This window comes from Trichomonas vaginalis (genome assembly GCF_026262505.1).
Source record: "Trichomonas vaginalis G3 chromosome Unknown ctg_114, whole genome shotgun sequence".
In the NCBI taxonomy this organism is placed as follows: Eukaryota; Parabasalia; order Trichomonadida; family Trichomonadidae; genus Trichomonas; species Trichomonas vaginalis.
In genome coordinates, this window is record NW_026529201.1 from 218,620 (window position 1) to 236,422 (window position 17,803).

Here is a 17,803-nt window from a genome sequence, read left to right on the forward strand (position 1 = left end):
GCATTCATATCTCTTACATTTTCTATACCCACATCACTATTCATTGCTATTCCTATCTTTTTCATTTTTGTTTGTTTCTCATAATTTTTCAAAAAACACGATAACTTGATATTTGTAAATATCATACTTTATAACATAAATAAGAACTTGACCTATTAAGAAAAGCAGTAATGAAAAGAAAATCTGAAATTCATAAAAATTACAAGTTTCTGATGACAATTAGCTTAATTAAACCAGGTACAAGATTATATAATTGTATTTTCTATCCAATTATCCATATAATATCTTATCCAGAAAAAATAACTTGATCAATACCAAATGATTTTTTAACTAGTAAATAAAGTATTTTCTTTACACACACATTGTATATCATAGTTTTTTTTTGGTTTCGCAAAACATCCAAAAACAAATATGCTATAAAAGTGACAATTTTAGCAAAACGAAACCCTTAAATCAAAGAATTGTTTTGATTTAACTATCGAAGATTTTGGTTTTAGGGGAAAAAAATTAATAGGTATAATATTCAGCTCAACGTATGCGTTTGGATTGAAATGCCTTTTAATAATTAATGAGATGGATAAAACGCCATTTATTCAATTGGCCATTTATAGATTTTTAGCGTATATCATGAACATTGTAATAACCAAGATGTTTTCAAACATTTAAACTCAAAATATTTGGAATAAAAAATGAAAGATTTTTGAAAATCGACGATCCTTGATGAGTATATTTCAATAATAATACAACTTGAACTGTTTAACAAAATGGGTGTAACGAAAACGATCACTTTATTAGAATTTTTATTGGATCATGCGGAATTAAAAGCATCGCGATGAGATTGCGAATTCTAGTATCAATATGTTGCTACTATATGTATCAGAAATATCATATCTCAAAGGTAGAACTCATGAATAATGCTAGGTATGATAGTTGAGGTCAAATGATTTTGAAACAAAAAATTTAATATTCAATTTTTTTCTCTCTTAATTTAAAAATAATAGATTTATATCAATATGTATTATTTTTCTAAAATTGGAAATGAGAATTTTATTCTATTCAATTTTGTGACACAATAAAAATCTGTATCATCTGTATTGATATATTATTCGGATATTAGCAATTTTTATTTTTCGGTTTTTTCATCAAAGTTCAACGTCTAATAGGAATCAAAAATTGCAATATGTGATTGATTAATTTTTCCTAATTTTTGTCTAAACTACACAAATGATTTGCTCGATGTAAACTATTCAAAAACCGTCACTATCAAAATTCAGAAAAATTTATCGTTTTTCAAGATATCGTGATAATCAAAACCTTTATTTTCTTGATGATTTTCTTGAATATTATATTTGATAAAACAATGAACTCGATTAATTCCTAAACCGCTTGAAAAATTGTGAAATTCAATTAAAAATATATGAACGCAACATGGAAGCGAGTAATTTGGTGGCTTGAGTTTATTGGCCCCATAATCGTGGCTTTTCCATTCTTGTTTAACCTTGTTACAATAGTTAAAGGCAAACCAGCAAGCCAGGCTTTTGGCATTGTTTTACTTACCGCTTTATATTGGATTTTGGAGCCAATTCCGATCGTTGTAACATCATTTATTCCAATAGTGTTTATGCCATTGTTCGGAGTTTCTTCAGCAAAAGCTATTGCAAGCTCTATGTTTAGTGATACTTCACTTATTTTCTTAGGTGGTTTCATTTTCTCCATTGCAATGGTCAGATGGAACTTGCACTCTAGGATTGCCCTTAAGACTGTACTTATTTTTGGTCTTAGACCAAATATTTTGTTGTTAGGAATTATCATAATTACGGCCTTCCTTTCGATGTGGATTTCTAACACAGCTACAGCATTAACAATGGTTCCTAATGCTATTGCCATCATTTCAAAGATAGAAGAAATGACCGGAGATCCATCAACAGTAGCACCTTTTGCAAAGGCACTTTTCTTAGGAATTGCATATTCAGCCTCTATTGGTGGCATGGCTACATTGATCGGAACTCCTCCAAACTTGATTTTTGCTCAAGTTGCCGCAGATTCTTTTCCAAAAGCCCCAGCAATCGGTTTTGCACAATTTTTGTTCGTAGCTCTCCCAGTATCCGTAGTAATTCTTATTGTTATGTATTTCTTCTTCGTTATTTTCTACCTCAGGAAGATTAAACTTCCGACCAATATGGATGAATCAGTCTTCCGCGATAACTACGATAGACTTGGTAAATGGAGTCCAGCAGAGATTATTATTGGCATTATGTTTATCTTACTTGCCTTCCTTTGGTTCTTCAGAGCTGATCTTGAGTTTGGTGAGAAAGCTAAACTTGTTGGTTGGACGAACAGACTCTTTAAGAAAGGATCATCATATATTCAGGATGGAACTGTTGCCTTAATCATGGCAATTTTACTTTTCATCATCAGAGTTCCAGCGCCAAGTCCAAAATTTGAGAAGAAGCTAGAACAAGCAGAGGTAGATTTAGAATTACGTAAGCGCAATAACCACAACGCTCCTAAATTTCATACGCCCCTCGAAATGTCATCGTCAGATGAAGAAGAGGAAGTTGTTGGACTTGAGCAAGAACTTCCAGAAGAGGAAGATCCAGATAAGAAATGAGTTCCCCTTGTTGATTGGGAATATGTACAGTCAAAGATTCCATGGACAATTTTATTCTTATTCTCAGGCGGTTTTGCACTTAACCAAGGATTCAAAGATTCTACTCTAGATTCATGGATTGGAAATAACTTAAGTGGTCTTTCAAATCTTCCACTTTTCGTACTTCTTATTTGTATTACATTCTTGACAGCAGCGTTATCAAACATTGCTTCAAATACAGCATGCGCGAACATTTTACTACCAATTGTAGCAGCTCTTGCTAAGAATGCGCAGAAGCATCATCCATGGGTTTTGATGATTCCAACAGCTTTCGCTACAAGCTGCTGCTTCATCATGCCAGTTGCTACACCACCTAACCTGATCTGTTTCGGATCAGGAAGACTCACTACAAAGGACTTCGTTACAGCTGGAGCTGCAATTAACGTTATCAGTCTTTTCTTAGTCATCGGATTGTGCATTGCACTTGTCCCTCCTGTCTTCGATGCCAAAGGATTCCCTGAATGGGCAATGACAAACACAACGAAGCCCTGACTATCCTGTGAGGTAAGTACTTATTATAATAATAAACAAAATATTGTAGAAATACCCGTCTTTTTATTACTTCTTTGTCTCTATTGGTTTTTCTATGAAATAAGAATATTATTTTTTGTTCATATATATATTTTCGAGTAATATCATAAATAATTGGATTTAAGTGAAGAAGTTAACTACATGCATTCTGTAATTTGTGATTTTCTCCTAAACCTTAGTCTTGATCAAAGACAATAATGTCAATTTATAAGAATTATCTATCTTGTAAAGCATGTTATGAAAAAATTAAGCTCTTATTTAAAGAAATAGTATCAAATTATGGAGAGATGTAGTGGAATATCAGCAGAAAAATCAAAATTTCGTTTTGAAGAAATGAAATGCATACTCATAAGATAATATAGTGAAATTCACTAGAAATTATTCAAAAAAAATACCTAAAAAATTCCTAAAAAATTTCAAAAAATCAAAAATTAAATGCATTTTCTTATTTTTGAACTATATTTTCTGATTTTTCTAAAAAATTTGGAAATACAAACATTTTAAAATTAAGTTATAATTCATTTTTCACCATTAAAAATCCGTTTCATATATCAAATAGTGAAATACAATTTGATACTTCCCAAAATACTTATTTTTGAACAAATATTATATAAGGAATGAATAAATGTGTAGAATGAAAACAATTTTATGCCATTGTAAAACATTAGTTCGAAGTAATAGTAAAGATATAAGATGAATTTTGGTAAATGAGTGAAAAATAGATAATGAAAAACAAACAGAGTTTATATAAATGACAAAATATATCCTACTTGAGGGGTGCAAACTCGTATCGTCCACTAGCAATCTGACATTTCATACTCTTTGTTACAGTTTCATCATTTACACTAGATTTTATATCTGCTACTGAAAATCCAGATATAAGTGGCCCAAAACTGGTGAATTTAACTGAAGTAACAATTTCAGTAAATTGTGCCTTATCATTTGGAATCCAACCAGTCAGTACAGCTCTAGAAACTTGCGATGCAACTTCCCATGAGACTGTCCTTGTTTCGCTATGATACGAAACAGAGCCTTCTGTAACAGCAAGTGAAGGAGGTAACATATCCGGTGGAACATCGAAAGATATGTAGCAATATGATGGCTTGAGCTGGCCAACACGGTACTCTATCTCAATCCTAACACCGTCCTTTTGCCAGATGAATCTCGGACGAAGAAGAATCGGAGGGGTGATGGCTGAAGCCACAACTGTGTAATTAATTATTGCTGATGGATATTGAGGTGGGGCTAGTGAAAGTTCATTTGCCTTGTTGAGGACTTTATTGACATTTGATGAAAAAATTGGGTCAAAACCGTTTGGTGGAGCCTTATAATCCAGATATATGAGTCCTGATTCGAGGTTAGCACCAACAATTACGACTCCTCGTATCTGGAAAAGGTTTATATAACCTGATGAATCAAAGAATACGTCAAGTGTTTCTGTAACTTGACAGTCTATGTATTTCTTCCCACGGAATCCCCACCTTGCCTTAGATTTCGTATTTTGGCCTGATGAAATGAATTGAGTTAAAGAATGGATATCTGATGCAAGTGGGTACCCGTCAATTAAAAATTGATCTATAATCATATATATTATTGCGAAATCTGTCTTAATTTTTGCTTCTGATAAAGGAACTTTAATTTGATCTTCGATATAATTGCAGAGAGTAATAAGTAAGTCTGCTACAAATACAGTTTCTGCTTGCTCATTACATACTCCAACGACGTAAACGTCATTGACCTGATGAGTTAAGTATATATTCCCAAATGATTCAAATATCGGGGAAAATCGCTTAACAGGGATAATAGATCCGCGAAGAATTTCTATATCAGCTTTGGTAACACCGCTACCTCCGCTTTTATCTACTAAGATGTCTCCTCGGGTGTTAAACAGAATCACACCCTTGAGCATTTTTGACATGTCAAAATTGACACCAGATATTTTTCAAAAATTTTAATATAATTTTACTAACATAATTAAAGCATTTAAAAACAACCTAATTATCGAAATTGAATTAAAAGTGACAAATTTATTGGGGATCTTCTGATTGATACAGTTTGATTTATTTGGATAAAAGACGTTAATTATATGTAATCTCTATTCAAGCATACAACATGCCTTAATTTCAAAAAATCAAATTCAAATTGAATTGCATTAAACTTATTTGAAAGTTCAGATACTTAAATAGTATTTTTAGCTTAAAAATATTTCAAATCCTAGAAGAAAATTAGTCAAATGACATCTTGATATAAAACTATTAAAACATAAGGTTTTAATGACTGTAATTATAAGACATCCGTTTCCTTGCCATATTCCAGGAACGTGTATTACCTCAGTAAACAAATATTCCGAATTTAAGTCAAAATTATATTTTCTTTTTGTGATATAATTATAAAATTCATCACGTGATTCGATCAGACCTGGGGGTATGTAAGCGCCTTTAGTCAAAACCCACGAACTTCCACCCCCACAACCAGCATTATTATAATTGCTGGAAAATCCACCGAACCAGCCGCCTCCACCTCCACATTTGTCATAGTAATGAGCTGTTTTTTGCACTCCTTTAGGATTTTTGGACCCATCTAAAGGGGCTGCCTCTGCTGTGCCAAATGTGAAGCCAAAGGAAGAATTTGCCAAGTATTGTCCGTTGTAAACTGTTTCATTCCACCAACCTTGTGCGACAAGGCCACCACCAGATCCACCTCTCGCATCATTTTGGAAGTAGTCATCAGCCCCTCCACCACCACCACTCACGATTACGCGATGATAGAGGGTATTTTCCAAAAATTTGACAGAAGTTTGCCCACCACCGCTTCCAGCTCCATTTTTATAACCCGGTGAACTACCTCCCCCACCGTATCCTCCAGGAACCATATTTTCCCTGAGATAGCAATTTTCGAGGGGGTCGCATTTCGAATTAGTCAAATACTTTCCACTACCGCCAATAGTTGCATATATTTGCAATAATCGTTTAACGTTAATCAAACCACTAACATACCCACCTGCGCCACCATAATCGAAATATTCTAAACATCTCGTGTTACCGTTAAAGAGCTTAACGAAGCTGTCCGGCATACATTCACCAGTTTCATAATGATGTGTAGAGACTTCGCCAGTATAGCTACCTCCAGAAGCACCATACAGTTCGAATTTGTACAAACCAGGCTGCAGAACAATCGAATATTCAGTGCATACGGAAGAGTCTTCGCAGGGGTAATCAAATATGTATTTATTCTCTCGAATAGATACAGGAAGAGGTGATTTGATTCTAACACCAGCCTTGCTGGCATCATACAGTGAATATCTGATCATCTAAAGCAGATATCACTAAACATTCTATCTTTAACATGCTTATTTTAATGGGATCACGCTAACCAAACACTAATCCCATTACTTGAAGTAAAAATATCACTCTTAATCCATATCAATCATAAATTTATTAATATTCATTGAAAGTAATTAAAGTTGTTAGGATTTTATACATCAATAATAGAATTGTCAGATTCATTAATCAAATTCTTTGTATTTGATGTATTATTTTGTGAACCAAAAGTTTATTTAAGATAAAAACTCCAATCACGCATAAATTGCAGGAAGAATTTATTTGCTTTCAATTCAAATATGAGATTAATTTTTATTTTTGGCAAAATTCTTTTAAACATGATAAACAATATTTTTAAATCATATCTTATAAATACAATGAGCTAACCACGCTTTAAATAGCGTCTATCCATGACGATTTGAATCATTTGTAAATATTCTTACTAAAAACATAGATTCATATATTCCAATTTATTTAACCTACAAAAATAAGAAATCCTAGAAGATAATAATATAAATTGTACCTGCAGAAACAGCTATTAATAGATGAGGCCTCAATAACTGTAATAACTAGACGACCATTTCCTTGCCATATTCCAGGAATATGTATAACATCATAAAACAAATAGCCTGAATTCTGATCAAAATTATATTTCCTAGTTTCGATAATCTCATAAAACTCGTCACGAGATTCGATCGGGTCAGGGGGTATATACGCACTTTTAGTTAAAACCCATGAACTACCACCCCCACAGCCGCCAATGTTATGGAGACTTGAAAATCCACCGAACCAACCTCCCCCACCACCGCATTTATCAGCATATCCACTAGGGTTTTGGACGCCTTTGGGATTTTTGGAAGGACCTAACCGAGCAGCTTCTCCACTGCCAAATGTAAAACCAAACGATGAATTCGCCAAATATTGGCCGTTGTAGACAAATTTTGTCCACCAACCTTGTGCGACGAGGCCACCACCAGAGCCACCTCTCGCATCACTTTGCTGGTAGTCATCAGCTCCTCCACCAGCACCGCTCACAATCACTCGATGGTAGAGGGTGTTTTCCAAAAATTGAACAGAGGTCTGGCCACCGCCAATTGCAGTGCCAAATGTATCTCCCGACGAACGCCCTCCACCACCGTATCCACCAGGAACCATATTTTCCTTGAGATAACAGTTTTCGATGGGTGAACAAATAGTATTATTCAAATATTTTCCGGAACCGCCAATGGTGACATACGCTCGAGTAAAGCGTTTGATATTAATCAAACCACTGACATAACCACCGGCACCACCGTAATCAAGAGATGTTTTGCATTTGGTATTTCCGTTAAATTGCTGAACGATATTGTCATGAATGCACTCTCCTGATTCATAGTGATGGGTGGAGACCTCAGAGGTCAAACTCCCTCCTGAGGCACCATATAATTCAAACTTGTATAAACTAGGCGGTAGTTCAATTGAGTAGTCAGTACAATACGAAGAATCTTCACAAGGATATTCAAAAACGTATTTGTTATCTTGCTTCGATACAGGGAGAGGATTTTTGGTTCTGATACCAGCCTTTTTGTCCTCATACAGCGAATATCTGATCATTTAAAGCAGACAATAACAAGCCTATTATCAGTGACCTACTTTTTCTGTTGGGTTACAATCTTCTCCACTTGAATCCAAATTACCATGAATTAAAATAGCTCATTTATGTAATTTCAAGCGTAAATTCATTAATTTTCATTAAATTTGATTCAAACGATTGTGAATTCATCGTTCAATAATCTACTTGGCGGAATAATATAAAGAAATCTTGTAATTAGAAAGTTCATTTTGCTATGAATGAGGGCTTTTCAGAATTGTATGGCAATTACAATTATAAAATAGCTAATGCGTGAAACTCATTCAAAACAATTTTGTGAAGAAAATTGTTGGAAAATAAACTTTAATTCAATCTGAAATAATTTTTAGATTTTATTCTATTACTCTATTATGTCCAAATAAATAAATTAGCAACCATAATTGAAATGAAAAAACGTTAGATTCATTTCTGGTGTTTAGATAGTGTTACATATCAATATCATTTTTAGACAAAAGATATCGAAACATTCAAATTCTTTTGAATACCTAAGAATTTATCAAAATCTCACTTGATTATGATTCATCCATGCCTTAGTTCTGATGCCTTGAACGACCTCAAGAACAAAATGCCCATATCAAGTTCGGTTATCAATTACTTTTGCTCTAAACTACGTAACAAGTTCAAAGATCATCCAAAGTCTTTTTACTTCATGGAACCAAACATTTCATCCTTTATTTTTGATAAATCAGTTGAATTCTCAAGAGATTTTATGAAAACCAGGGATGTAAAGTCAAACGATATTGTTTTTATCTTCTTATATAACAATGCCCACTTTTCATTGCTTTGCTACATGCCAAAAATGAAGAAGCAATGCTTCATACATCTGGATTCACTCAAAAACGCTCATCATCAGTACGCTCTTGAATTCACCAATAAATTCATAAATATCTTTGAAGCCAAGTGCAATCCTAAAACCGCTTTTGCAGAGCTCGGATGCCCACAGCAAAACAATGATTATGACTGCGGTATTTACTCTTGTGCATTTGTTGACTTAATTGCTTCAAATTTCACCTTTAATAAGAAGATCTTTGAAACAATTACACCAACATACATTTCAAAACTTAGAGGAGAGCTCTTCAGTACAATTACTAGTGAGCAGACCCAAACTAATATCGAAATACCATGCTCTCAGCCAAATCCTCAGGTAGACCAATCATAGGTCAACTAATTTGTTTATATTTTGTTTTTTGTTTTATTATAAATTATATTATCGTGTTTGTTTTTAAATTTACTCATTCTTTACGAACTACTCGACTTAACAGATTACATGGATAAGATATTTTGATGATTATTCTATAAGAAATCAAAATATCAATTTGATAAAAATGAACAAAGGAATTAGAAGTTAAAACGAACAGTTTATAGAAAGAGAGTAGAAATCAGCATAGGTTTTGGTATTGCTGTCTAATCTTAATCAATTGTACTAATAACGGAGTTGCATCATTTGGATTGAGGCCAAGTCTCTCGCAAACAGATCTACGGTTATACTTATAACCAGGATGTTGTGATTCGAAATTAAGAACTTGTAATGGGAAATCTAAATGAGATGCTTTAAAGAAATCGTGGACAAAAATATATTCATCTTCATCTAGTGCTTGATTGGCAAATTTAATTCCCTCAAAGTCTTTAACAGGTGGATTATGTTCTGGATCAAGTAAATTTTTAACAATTTGATCAGCAAGACTTATTGATGTGTCTTTGACTTCTTGTTGAATTCCGCATTTCTGAGAAAATTGTTGAGTTTCTGTGAATATTGAGCTGAGCATCTTAAAAATATTTCTGCAAACGTATCAGTTTTTTCAAATGTAAATGAATGTTTTTTAGTTATAGGTAAAATTAAAATAAATAAATATGTGAAGCACCGCTGGTCTAATGGTAGAATTTCACCTTGCCAAGGTGGGGGTCCGGGTTCGATTCCCGGGCGGTGCATTCCTTTTTCATTTTTTAAATTATATAATTTTTAGTATCATAAAGGGTTTCTGGGAGTAAAACATATAAATGGAACTAAAAGGGTGCTTTTTCTAAACCAGAACACCAATAAATAATAATGAACAAGCACTGAATTCAATATTCGAAAGATTATTTTAAATTTTCTATTTCATTTAAACTATAAGAGCTTTAACTTTGCAAGCATTAATAAATTTAACTAGGAATTGAGGATTAAGTTAAAATAAAAATAGTAATCAATTTTAAAACAATAAATTAAATAAACTTTTTTATAAAAAGAAAAATTACCAGAATGGGCACCATCCAGAGTACATCTTTGCGATATTGTAGTTATCAGTAGCTTCCTTGATGAGTCTCTGTGCCTGTTCTTCGATTGAAAGAGGCTTTTCAGTTCCGAAATCAGAACCAGACAATTTGGTGTTGACTCTTGCTCTCATTTCAGTATCAGTTGTCTTATCAGAAGGATCCATGAGCAAGACTCTTCCTTTGTCAATGACAGAACCAGTGACTTCAGAGAATGAAATGAAGGACTTGGCCTTTTCCTTGTCAGTACTTGCAGAAGACTTCTTTTCTCTTGGATCAACTAAAGGTTCGTGCACGAAAATTGCCAAGACCATGATGAGAACTCTCTTGTTTTCTCTCAACACGCGGCTTGTGTTGATGAACGCTGTTGAGAATGTTCCTGCTGTTCCTGTTACACCCATTGCTTTGACCATCATCCTTGTGAGTCTGAATGGGACAACTTCAGGAAGGAACTTTCTCTTCGACGCTCTTTCGAAACAGTCACCGAAATCGATGTGAATCACTTTACCTGTGAATCTGTCGATCAATATATTGCTTGGATGTCTATCACCAAGACCAATAACGTAACCGACCATCGAAGTAATGGCAGCTGAAATTGCGAATGTCGAAATTCTCTTGTGCCAAACATTTGGAGATCTCGCCTTCAAATAGAAGTAATTTGCAAGATCTGTGCTTGGAACGACACTCATAACTTTCATGATGATGTTCATCTTCTGGATTGGCAACATGTAATCGAAGCTTTGATGAGATAATTTCTCTGTCAAAGCGTATTCTTGGATCGGATCTCTTTGTTTGAGCCTTCTAAACTGCTCAACAACGCTTCTCAACGTGTCTGTGCCACTAACCCATTGTACAAGACCATTTGTAATTGACAATGGAATAACAGACATCGTTTGAATGACGTGTGCTCCGAAATATGTTTCTCTCTTCAAATATGAGTTGATTAATCTGAAGAACTGTTGGATTCTCTCATCCAATCTAAGATCTTCGTGTCCTTTGACTAAGTACTGGTAGAAATTGCCATCTTCGCCACAAATAACAACATCTTTTGGTTGTTGTTTTGACATGTAAACTGAAAATTGGCCGACAAAATATTTGATTCTGATGATTGGTTTTCCTGGTTTATAAGTACCAGGAACAGCCAATTGAAAGTGTGTCTTTTCTGCAAGACTTTCAGAGATACTTGCCAACTGGATGATCCTTATCTTCTTGATGTCATCAGCTAACAATGCCTGCATTGATTTGCACCATTGTGTAACTTGCATCATTTGGTTCTTGTTCAATGGATTGAACACTTTAAGGATCTTCGAAAGTGTTGCGATGTTTGTACCGTAAGTTGTAGCGAATTCTTCGTGGAGAGCGCATTTCGGTGTCTGCACCATTTGTGTGATTGATCTCAATGTTTCAACCATCATGTCATACTGTTGCAATGCGTAATGATCGAAAGCATCAGTGATTCTCTGCATAACCTTTTCATACCATGTAACGGCAGCTCTCAACAAACATTTTCTGATTGTGAAAACTTCGTCGTGAGCTGAAGGATTCATCTTCTTGAATTCGTCGAAGAGATTGAAGGCCGCTTTGGCTCTTGCGTTATCTCTACTGAACTTCATGACGATGACAGAGAAAATGAGTTCGTGGTAATGTTCATGTAACAAGTTAAGAACCATGTTATGAACATATTGTGCAACAGCGGGAACAGGATGAGATAATTGGACCAAAACTTGTGGAGATGCCTGCAAAATAAGTTTCGGAGATAATCTGTTGAGATATCCGTTCGTTGCGTGATTGAAGACGTTCTCGATATTTGCGTGCTCGAAGAACAAGTTCAATAACTGAACGATATCCGTGAAAGAAGGAGCAATCAAACAGCAATGTGTTAATGCATCAATTGCGTTTGTTACGTATTTGGCGGTCTCTTGTTTGTCAAGAGCAATTAACTGTGTGTTGACATCGCACCACATTCTTAATACTTCCAAATCGAATGATTGCTCGTTCATCTTCGAAATAACCGCTTTTGGAAGGAAAAGTGCACTTGTATTTGACACTTTTCTTTGTGACAATCTGTTTACAGTGTCAGAAACAAATTGAGTTACAACAGGGTTATCTTTGAGGTTATCGAAAGCGAGCTTGAAATCATTGATTGACTCTCCTGTTTCTATGAGCCATGAAGCGTAAATTGCGTGGCATCTGTCAACCAATTCTCCTGAAACGTCTTTGCAGATTTCATCCATTTCTTTCATCGCTTTGTATTTATCTCCTGTGTTCCATTGAGCGACAACGTAACTGATTCTCGGGAGAGGATCAGTTGTCGTGAGAGGATCGACACCGTGGAACAAAGCGTTGAATGAGTTCATGTGCAATTTAGTGTCCATTGTCTGTGACTTCAAATTGAAGAACTCGATGTAAGAAATATCTCTATGTGCTCCTGTCAAAGTTGCTCTGTTTCCAAGAATCTTTAACCATAAATCAAAGTTTCTTGGTGCTGTTGCCAATCTCTCGGACCAAACTGCTTCGATGTATGGTCTTAAGTTCTCGTTGTTCATCCAGTTCTTCATATCAGAGATTTCAACGAGTTGTTGTGCAACCAACATCGTATCAGTGTTAATCCTTTGGTTGATTCCCCACATTGTTATTGGCCTACTTGCCAAAAGTGAGAAAGCGTTTTCTATTGTTTTGTCGACTTCTTCGTATTTCTTTCTATGCAATTGAGAAATCGCTCTTAACGTGAAACATCTCAATGAATCATCAGGAGCTGATTGCAATGCTTTGTCTAAATCATCCCATCTTCTAAGATGCATCATAGCATTTGCAACATAAGGAGCGGCGGATCTCTGCAAACTCAAGTTCAATTTAACGAAATTGTCCATTAAATCACCGAGTTCATTCCACCTGGCCATTCCGGCAAGTGACTTCACTAATGATGGAAAAACTGACACGTCACCTTTATGGAATTTGTCATTGAAATAAGGCATGATTCTATCCCATATTCTTAGTTTAGAAACTGTCTCTGGTCTTGAGAGTGCAGCTACCTTAGGCATGTATTCTTTCCATACTGCAATGGCGTTGTTCCATTCGCCAGTTTCCATGTAACCGTCAATTAAAAGTGACACAGTTTTAATTATGTCAGGAGACGGTTCATTGTATAATTCGTGCTGGAGAATGTAGAGAGCCAAAGAGTTGTATCCGTATCTGATGCATGCCTTGCAGATGTCTTGTGCTGGAATATTTATTGGAATATCCATTTTAGACATGAAGAAAACTAAATCCAAAATTTCTCTTACGACATTATCATAATTCTCAGGTGCATTGATTAAACTCAAGAATGTGGATTCAGTTTGTTTGCGACCGTTCTCTCCAAATTGCTTCCAACAACTCAAAAAAGCAACTTTGAAAAGTGACATGGCCAAAGGACGATAAGTTGATGCGATTGAAGAGCAAACTCTTATGCATTGCAAAGGAGAATAAGCAATAGTTGTAAGGACAAATGAATGCAACCATTGCTCCAAATGCCTGGAGTAACCAACAGCAGGAGTCATGATTTTTGAGATAATGACTTCTTCCGAGAAAACATGGTTCAAATTTGTTGAATGAGACCTTGGAACTCGTAATGATGGCTGAGGAATAGGTACAAATGATGCATATCCTTGTCCTTGTGACACTGCTTTGATGATATCATGCAATTGAGGTGTCTCCAAGTTGTGGATTTTGATGTAATCCAAAATTGGATCTGCATTTAACAGGAAATTGCGGCCTTGTGCGAGCAAAAGCGAATAAAGAAGGTTCATAGCTTGTCTAACAATCTGTTCGTCATTGGATGCTAAGCAATACTCGAGAGATCTGACAATCGGACCAATCTTCTTGAAAATGTCAACAGAACGAACAAGTTTATCGAACATTTGAAGTCCGGCCAACTTAATCGTTCTGATCGTATTGTCTCTCATGATTGTTTCGCTGACGGATGTGATTATTAAGTAGTTAAGATCGGTGGAATACTCGCAAATGTTGGAGAATGTTTCGATAACTGCGAGACATGGCTTTTCGTCAGTTGTTCGCTTGTCATTGAGGAATTGTATCAACATACAAACGGTTTTCGCTGAATAGTTGGCGAAAAGATCTTTCATGACTTGGGCGAAACTCATTATCAAGTCAAGGAACTGCTGTGCGAGGTCGGAATTAAACCTTGAGTTGATAATTTTGAGAGTTCTCTCAATGAAAGGTGTTGCGGACTGTCCGGATGACTGAACAATGCGTGAGAATAGTGGAAGATAGATCTCCAAGTCACTGTCAGTGCCTGTTTCAATACGATCGACCATTTTAGTGACGAACTTGTCGAAATAAGGGAGAACAGCGGTTTTCGGAGCTTCTAAGATCTCAACCAATGCCAAGGCTGTGTCCTGATGGTATTCTGACAAAGAATTGTCCTTGAAGATATCCAATAAAGCGTTGGATACAATAGAATGGATGCATTGTTCTCCTGTCTGTGGGTTGAGAAGCAGTGTATCATCGATTTGGCCTGTAGACATGTCTCTGGATGGATGGAAGAAATTTCGGGTCAATTCGTCATCGGCGAAATCAGGTGGTTCGCAAACAGTGTTCGCTGGTCTCTGGTGGATATCGATAACACCAATAGCACCGATAACTTTGAGAGTGGCCATTCGACATTTTCTGGAATGCGTCATTCCGAGGAATTTACTGCATGCGCCGACAATAACAGGGATCATTGCACGTGTTTCTAACATCGAAGCTGGTGGTGAAAGTAGAACATACAAAAGTGACAAGGACGATAGAATGGTGGATCTTTTCTCTGTTACTTCCAAGTGCTGGCAAAGTGCTGGGATGAGATCTGATACGTATTTTGCAACTGTTGTTGGATCTATAGGTGCGACAATCTTCAAACATTCGCACATGTTGATCCAAATGTCGTTTGCGGACTGAGCATCGTAGAAATTCGAGATCTTCGAGATATCTAATGGGTGAACTAAGCACTGAACAACTATATCAATGATAGTGAGTGAATATATGTTAACTGTAAGAGCACATGCACGGATTAAATCAGGAAATGTGGAAATTAATTTTGCTCTTGTTCTGATGCTTGGAATGTTCCTGATTGTGAAGAAATAGTTAAGCATGGACTCACGAGTAACAGCTGCAAAGCCCATTGGATTTTCTTCGGCAACTTTTGCAATTAATTTAAATGCGCTCTTTCTAACATTAACGCTACCATCTGATGTGAATATTCCGACATACTGGATGCTCTCTGGGCTAGCGAGCTTCTTCGTTGCGCTTTCCGTGAGGATATCCAGGATGGATAATCTGACGTTTTCATCGCTATCGAAAATGGCAAGTTGGAATAGCTTCCTTGCGATGGGATCTGCTAATGATGTATTGCTTCGAGAGAGGTGGTACATTGCTTTTGGTATAATACAACGAACTTGTTTGGATTTCTCGGAGAACTTATCAGTAATGAGGCATAAAAATCTGTCGTGGTTATATATTGCTTCCAATGGTACTTTAGATAATGTTTCTAAAGCGATTATTGTTTGTTCATTAACTTCTTTCGCGATTTCACTGTAAATTCTGTCGCAGAGTTTGTGTCCGAACTCTTTTGTCCGTAATTTCGTATATTCGATGAAAAATTCTGATGTTAATTCGGTTAATTCTGCTTTGAGAAGCTCTTCAATAAAATCTTCACGAATTGGAAGGGCTTTTTCACCGTAAGTTTGGAGTAACTTGATGAGAATCCTGCATCCGGAGTCATAGTCATAGTTTGCATCGCATGCACATTGTTTTATGACTTCAATCTGTTCAAATGCTGTATCCGGACATTGCTGGATCAAAATTGCTGTTGCATCTGAAATTTCTTTTGGAAATTCAGGGAGAATTGTCTTTAATGTATCCATAAGAATTGGGAATACATTTGTGACGAACTGCTGCTTGTCAATATAAACAAAGTAAGTAAGTGTGACGTAAGCAGCACTCTGGACAAGAGATGATTTGCTTGAGCAAAATTCGTAAAGGTTTTTGAATAAAGATTGAAAATGTGGCAAGAAATAATCGGAACAACTCTTAATCAATTGCTGTAAGATTTTAAGGGCAGTATAGATTTTCATTCTTGATCCTAATGATATAAGTCGTGAGCATAAGAGATCAAAGAAATTCATGAATGAATCTAATTCACTGCGCCCGTAACGAATTGTAGCTCTTGCAAACATTGCAATCGCATCGGCTGTTGCATCTACAAGTTGGAGTGATGGATGTGAGACTAAAAGCCAAATAGCTGTCTGAAGTTGTGAATATGAGATTACAATATCACTACCAGCATTCTGAGCAAGGGCTTCGATCATACGAGCAGCACTCATATGGCGTGCTCGTCTACCGTGAGCGCGAATCCAGCCAAGACAACGCTTAAATAAGTGATGAACGTATCTTGACTGTTCGTAATTTGGATGATGAACAAATTTTCCGGCTACCCAACATGTAAATCTTATATATTCTTTGTCCATTTGTGGGACAATGCGATCAAAAATTCGAGCAAGTACATTAAAATCTGGATAACCACAATTATGCAATGATAAAATGCCAATAGCTGTACGCGCTACATTCTCTATGACTGGTTGTTTTGAAATTTTGACGAGCATTGCAACATATTCTTTGATATAACTATCAAATTTCTCGGCGGCAAGCGGCTCCATTTCGAGAGTAAAAGAGGCATAATATTCTTCATATGTTTTTTGCATCTCCAAGAATGTCTTCGGTATAGGCAAACTCGGAAGATCCATTTTTTAGAAGATTAATTCAAAAAAAAATTTTTGCGATGGGCTTGACAAGGAATTTAAAAGAGTAGGAATAATCTCTATAATTAAATCTCTTATTTAGCTGCTCACATTTAAATTTGAATTAACCTATTCAATTTCTCGGGTTTGTGAGGTAATGTAATTATTCTAAGTTTACGGGTGCACAGAAGGTGGGAATTTTGAGGAAAGTTGCTGCTATCACAACTAAAATAGGCACTAAGGCATCACATCCGATTTCAAAATAAACAAACATCTTCATTATCCAAAAACTTTTGAAATCAATCCTTAAATTTTTTTTTACAAATTATATACACTTCTAAGGCAGGCATTTAATACTCAAAACTCTTATTGATATTTTCATATCCAGAAAGGATCTCTATTGATTTTTTTCATCTGTGAATTTATTAGTGATATGTGTTTATCTATTGATATAATATATTTATTTAGGAGCTGCTGTATCAAGAATAAAATATTATAGGATCTTGAATACAAAATCATTTTCATATCTCCATTGACATTAATATTCCGAGCAATGTGCTTTTCCTTTTGATTTAACTCAATGTATCAAATCATTTTTATGTAAAAAAAGTAGATTTTGATCTTATTCAAAATAACTCAACTCAAA

The 17,803-nt window shown here is 35.5% G+C and overlaps 6 protein-coding genes, 1 non-coding gene and 1 pseudogene across 8 annotated transcripts; 3 read left to right on the top strand and 5 right to left on the bottom strand.

Moving 5' to 3' along the window:
• The first annotated feature begins 1,417 nt into the window (after positions 1-1,417).
• TVAGG3_1075530 lies at positions 1,418-3,142 on the top strand (annotated as a pseudogene). Its single transcript has one exon. A coding segment is annotated over exon 1 (1,725 nt).
• A 564-nt stretch (positions 3,143-3,706) lies between these two features.
• TVAGG3_1075540 (anterograde synaptic vesicle transport) lies at positions 3,707-5,095 on the bottom strand (the record flags this gene model as incomplete). The annotated part of the gene is made up of 1 exon (XM_001305372.1): positions 3,948-5,090. One exon carries the CDS (start codon positions 5,088-5,090, stop codon positions 3,948-3,950), a length of 1,143 nt encoding a protein of 380 aa, XP_001305373.1.
• Positions 5,096-5,372: 277 nt separating this feature from the next.
• On the bottom strand, positions 5,373-6,491 carry TVAGG3_1075550 (glycine-rich protein family; the record flags this gene model as incomplete). Its single annotated transcript, XM_001305373.1, has 1 exon — positions 5,373-6,491. The coding sequence occupies one exon, from the start codon at positions 6,489-6,491 to the stop codon at positions 5,373-5,375; it is 1,119 nt and encodes a 372-aa protein (XP_001305374.1).
• Positions 6,492-6,831: 340 nt separating this feature from the next.
• On the bottom strand, positions 6,832-8,173 carry TVAGG3_1075560 (glycine-rich protein family; the record flags this gene model as incomplete). The annotated part of the gene is made up of 1 exon (XM_001305374.1): positions 6,976-8,094. One exon carries the CDS (start codon positions 8,092-8,094, stop codon positions 6,976-6,978), a length of 1,119 nt encoding a protein of 372 aa, XP_001305375.1.
• Positions 8,174-8,638: 465 nt separating this feature from the next.
• TVAGG3_1075570 (Clan CE, family C48, Ulp1-like cysteine peptidase) lies at positions 8,639-9,346 on the top strand (the record flags this gene model as incomplete). The annotated part of the gene is made up of 1 exon (XM_001305375.1): positions 8,646-9,290. One exon carries the CDS (start codon positions 8,646-8,648, stop codon positions 9,288-9,290), a length of 645 nt encoding a protein of 214 aa, XP_001305376.1.
• A 164-nt stretch (positions 9,347-9,510) lies between these two features.
• On the bottom strand, positions 9,511-9,897 carry TVAGG3_1075580 (uncharacterized protein; the record flags this gene model as incomplete). The annotated part of the gene is made up of 1 exon (XM_001305376.1): positions 9,511-9,897. One exon carries the CDS (start codon positions 9,895-9,897, stop codon positions 9,511-9,513), a length of 387 nt encoding a protein of 128 aa, XP_001305377.1.
• Positions 9,898-9,989: 92 nt separating this feature from the next.
• Positions 9,990-10,060, top strand: TVAGG3_1075590. The gene has a single exon. It is a non-coding gene; the product is annotated as a tRNA-Gly (tRNA).
• A 282-nt stretch (positions 10,061-10,342) lies between these two features.
• Positions 10,343-17,163, bottom strand: TVAGG3_1075600 (ataxia telangiectasia mutated (ATM) -related family; the record flags this gene model as incomplete). Its single annotated transcript, XM_001305377.2, has 1 exon — positions 10,363-17,163. One exon carries the CDS (start codon positions 17,161-17,163, stop codon positions 10,363-10,365), a length of 6,801 nt encoding a protein of 2,266 aa, XP_001305378.1.
• Positions 17,164-17,803: the final 640 nt, after the last annotated feature.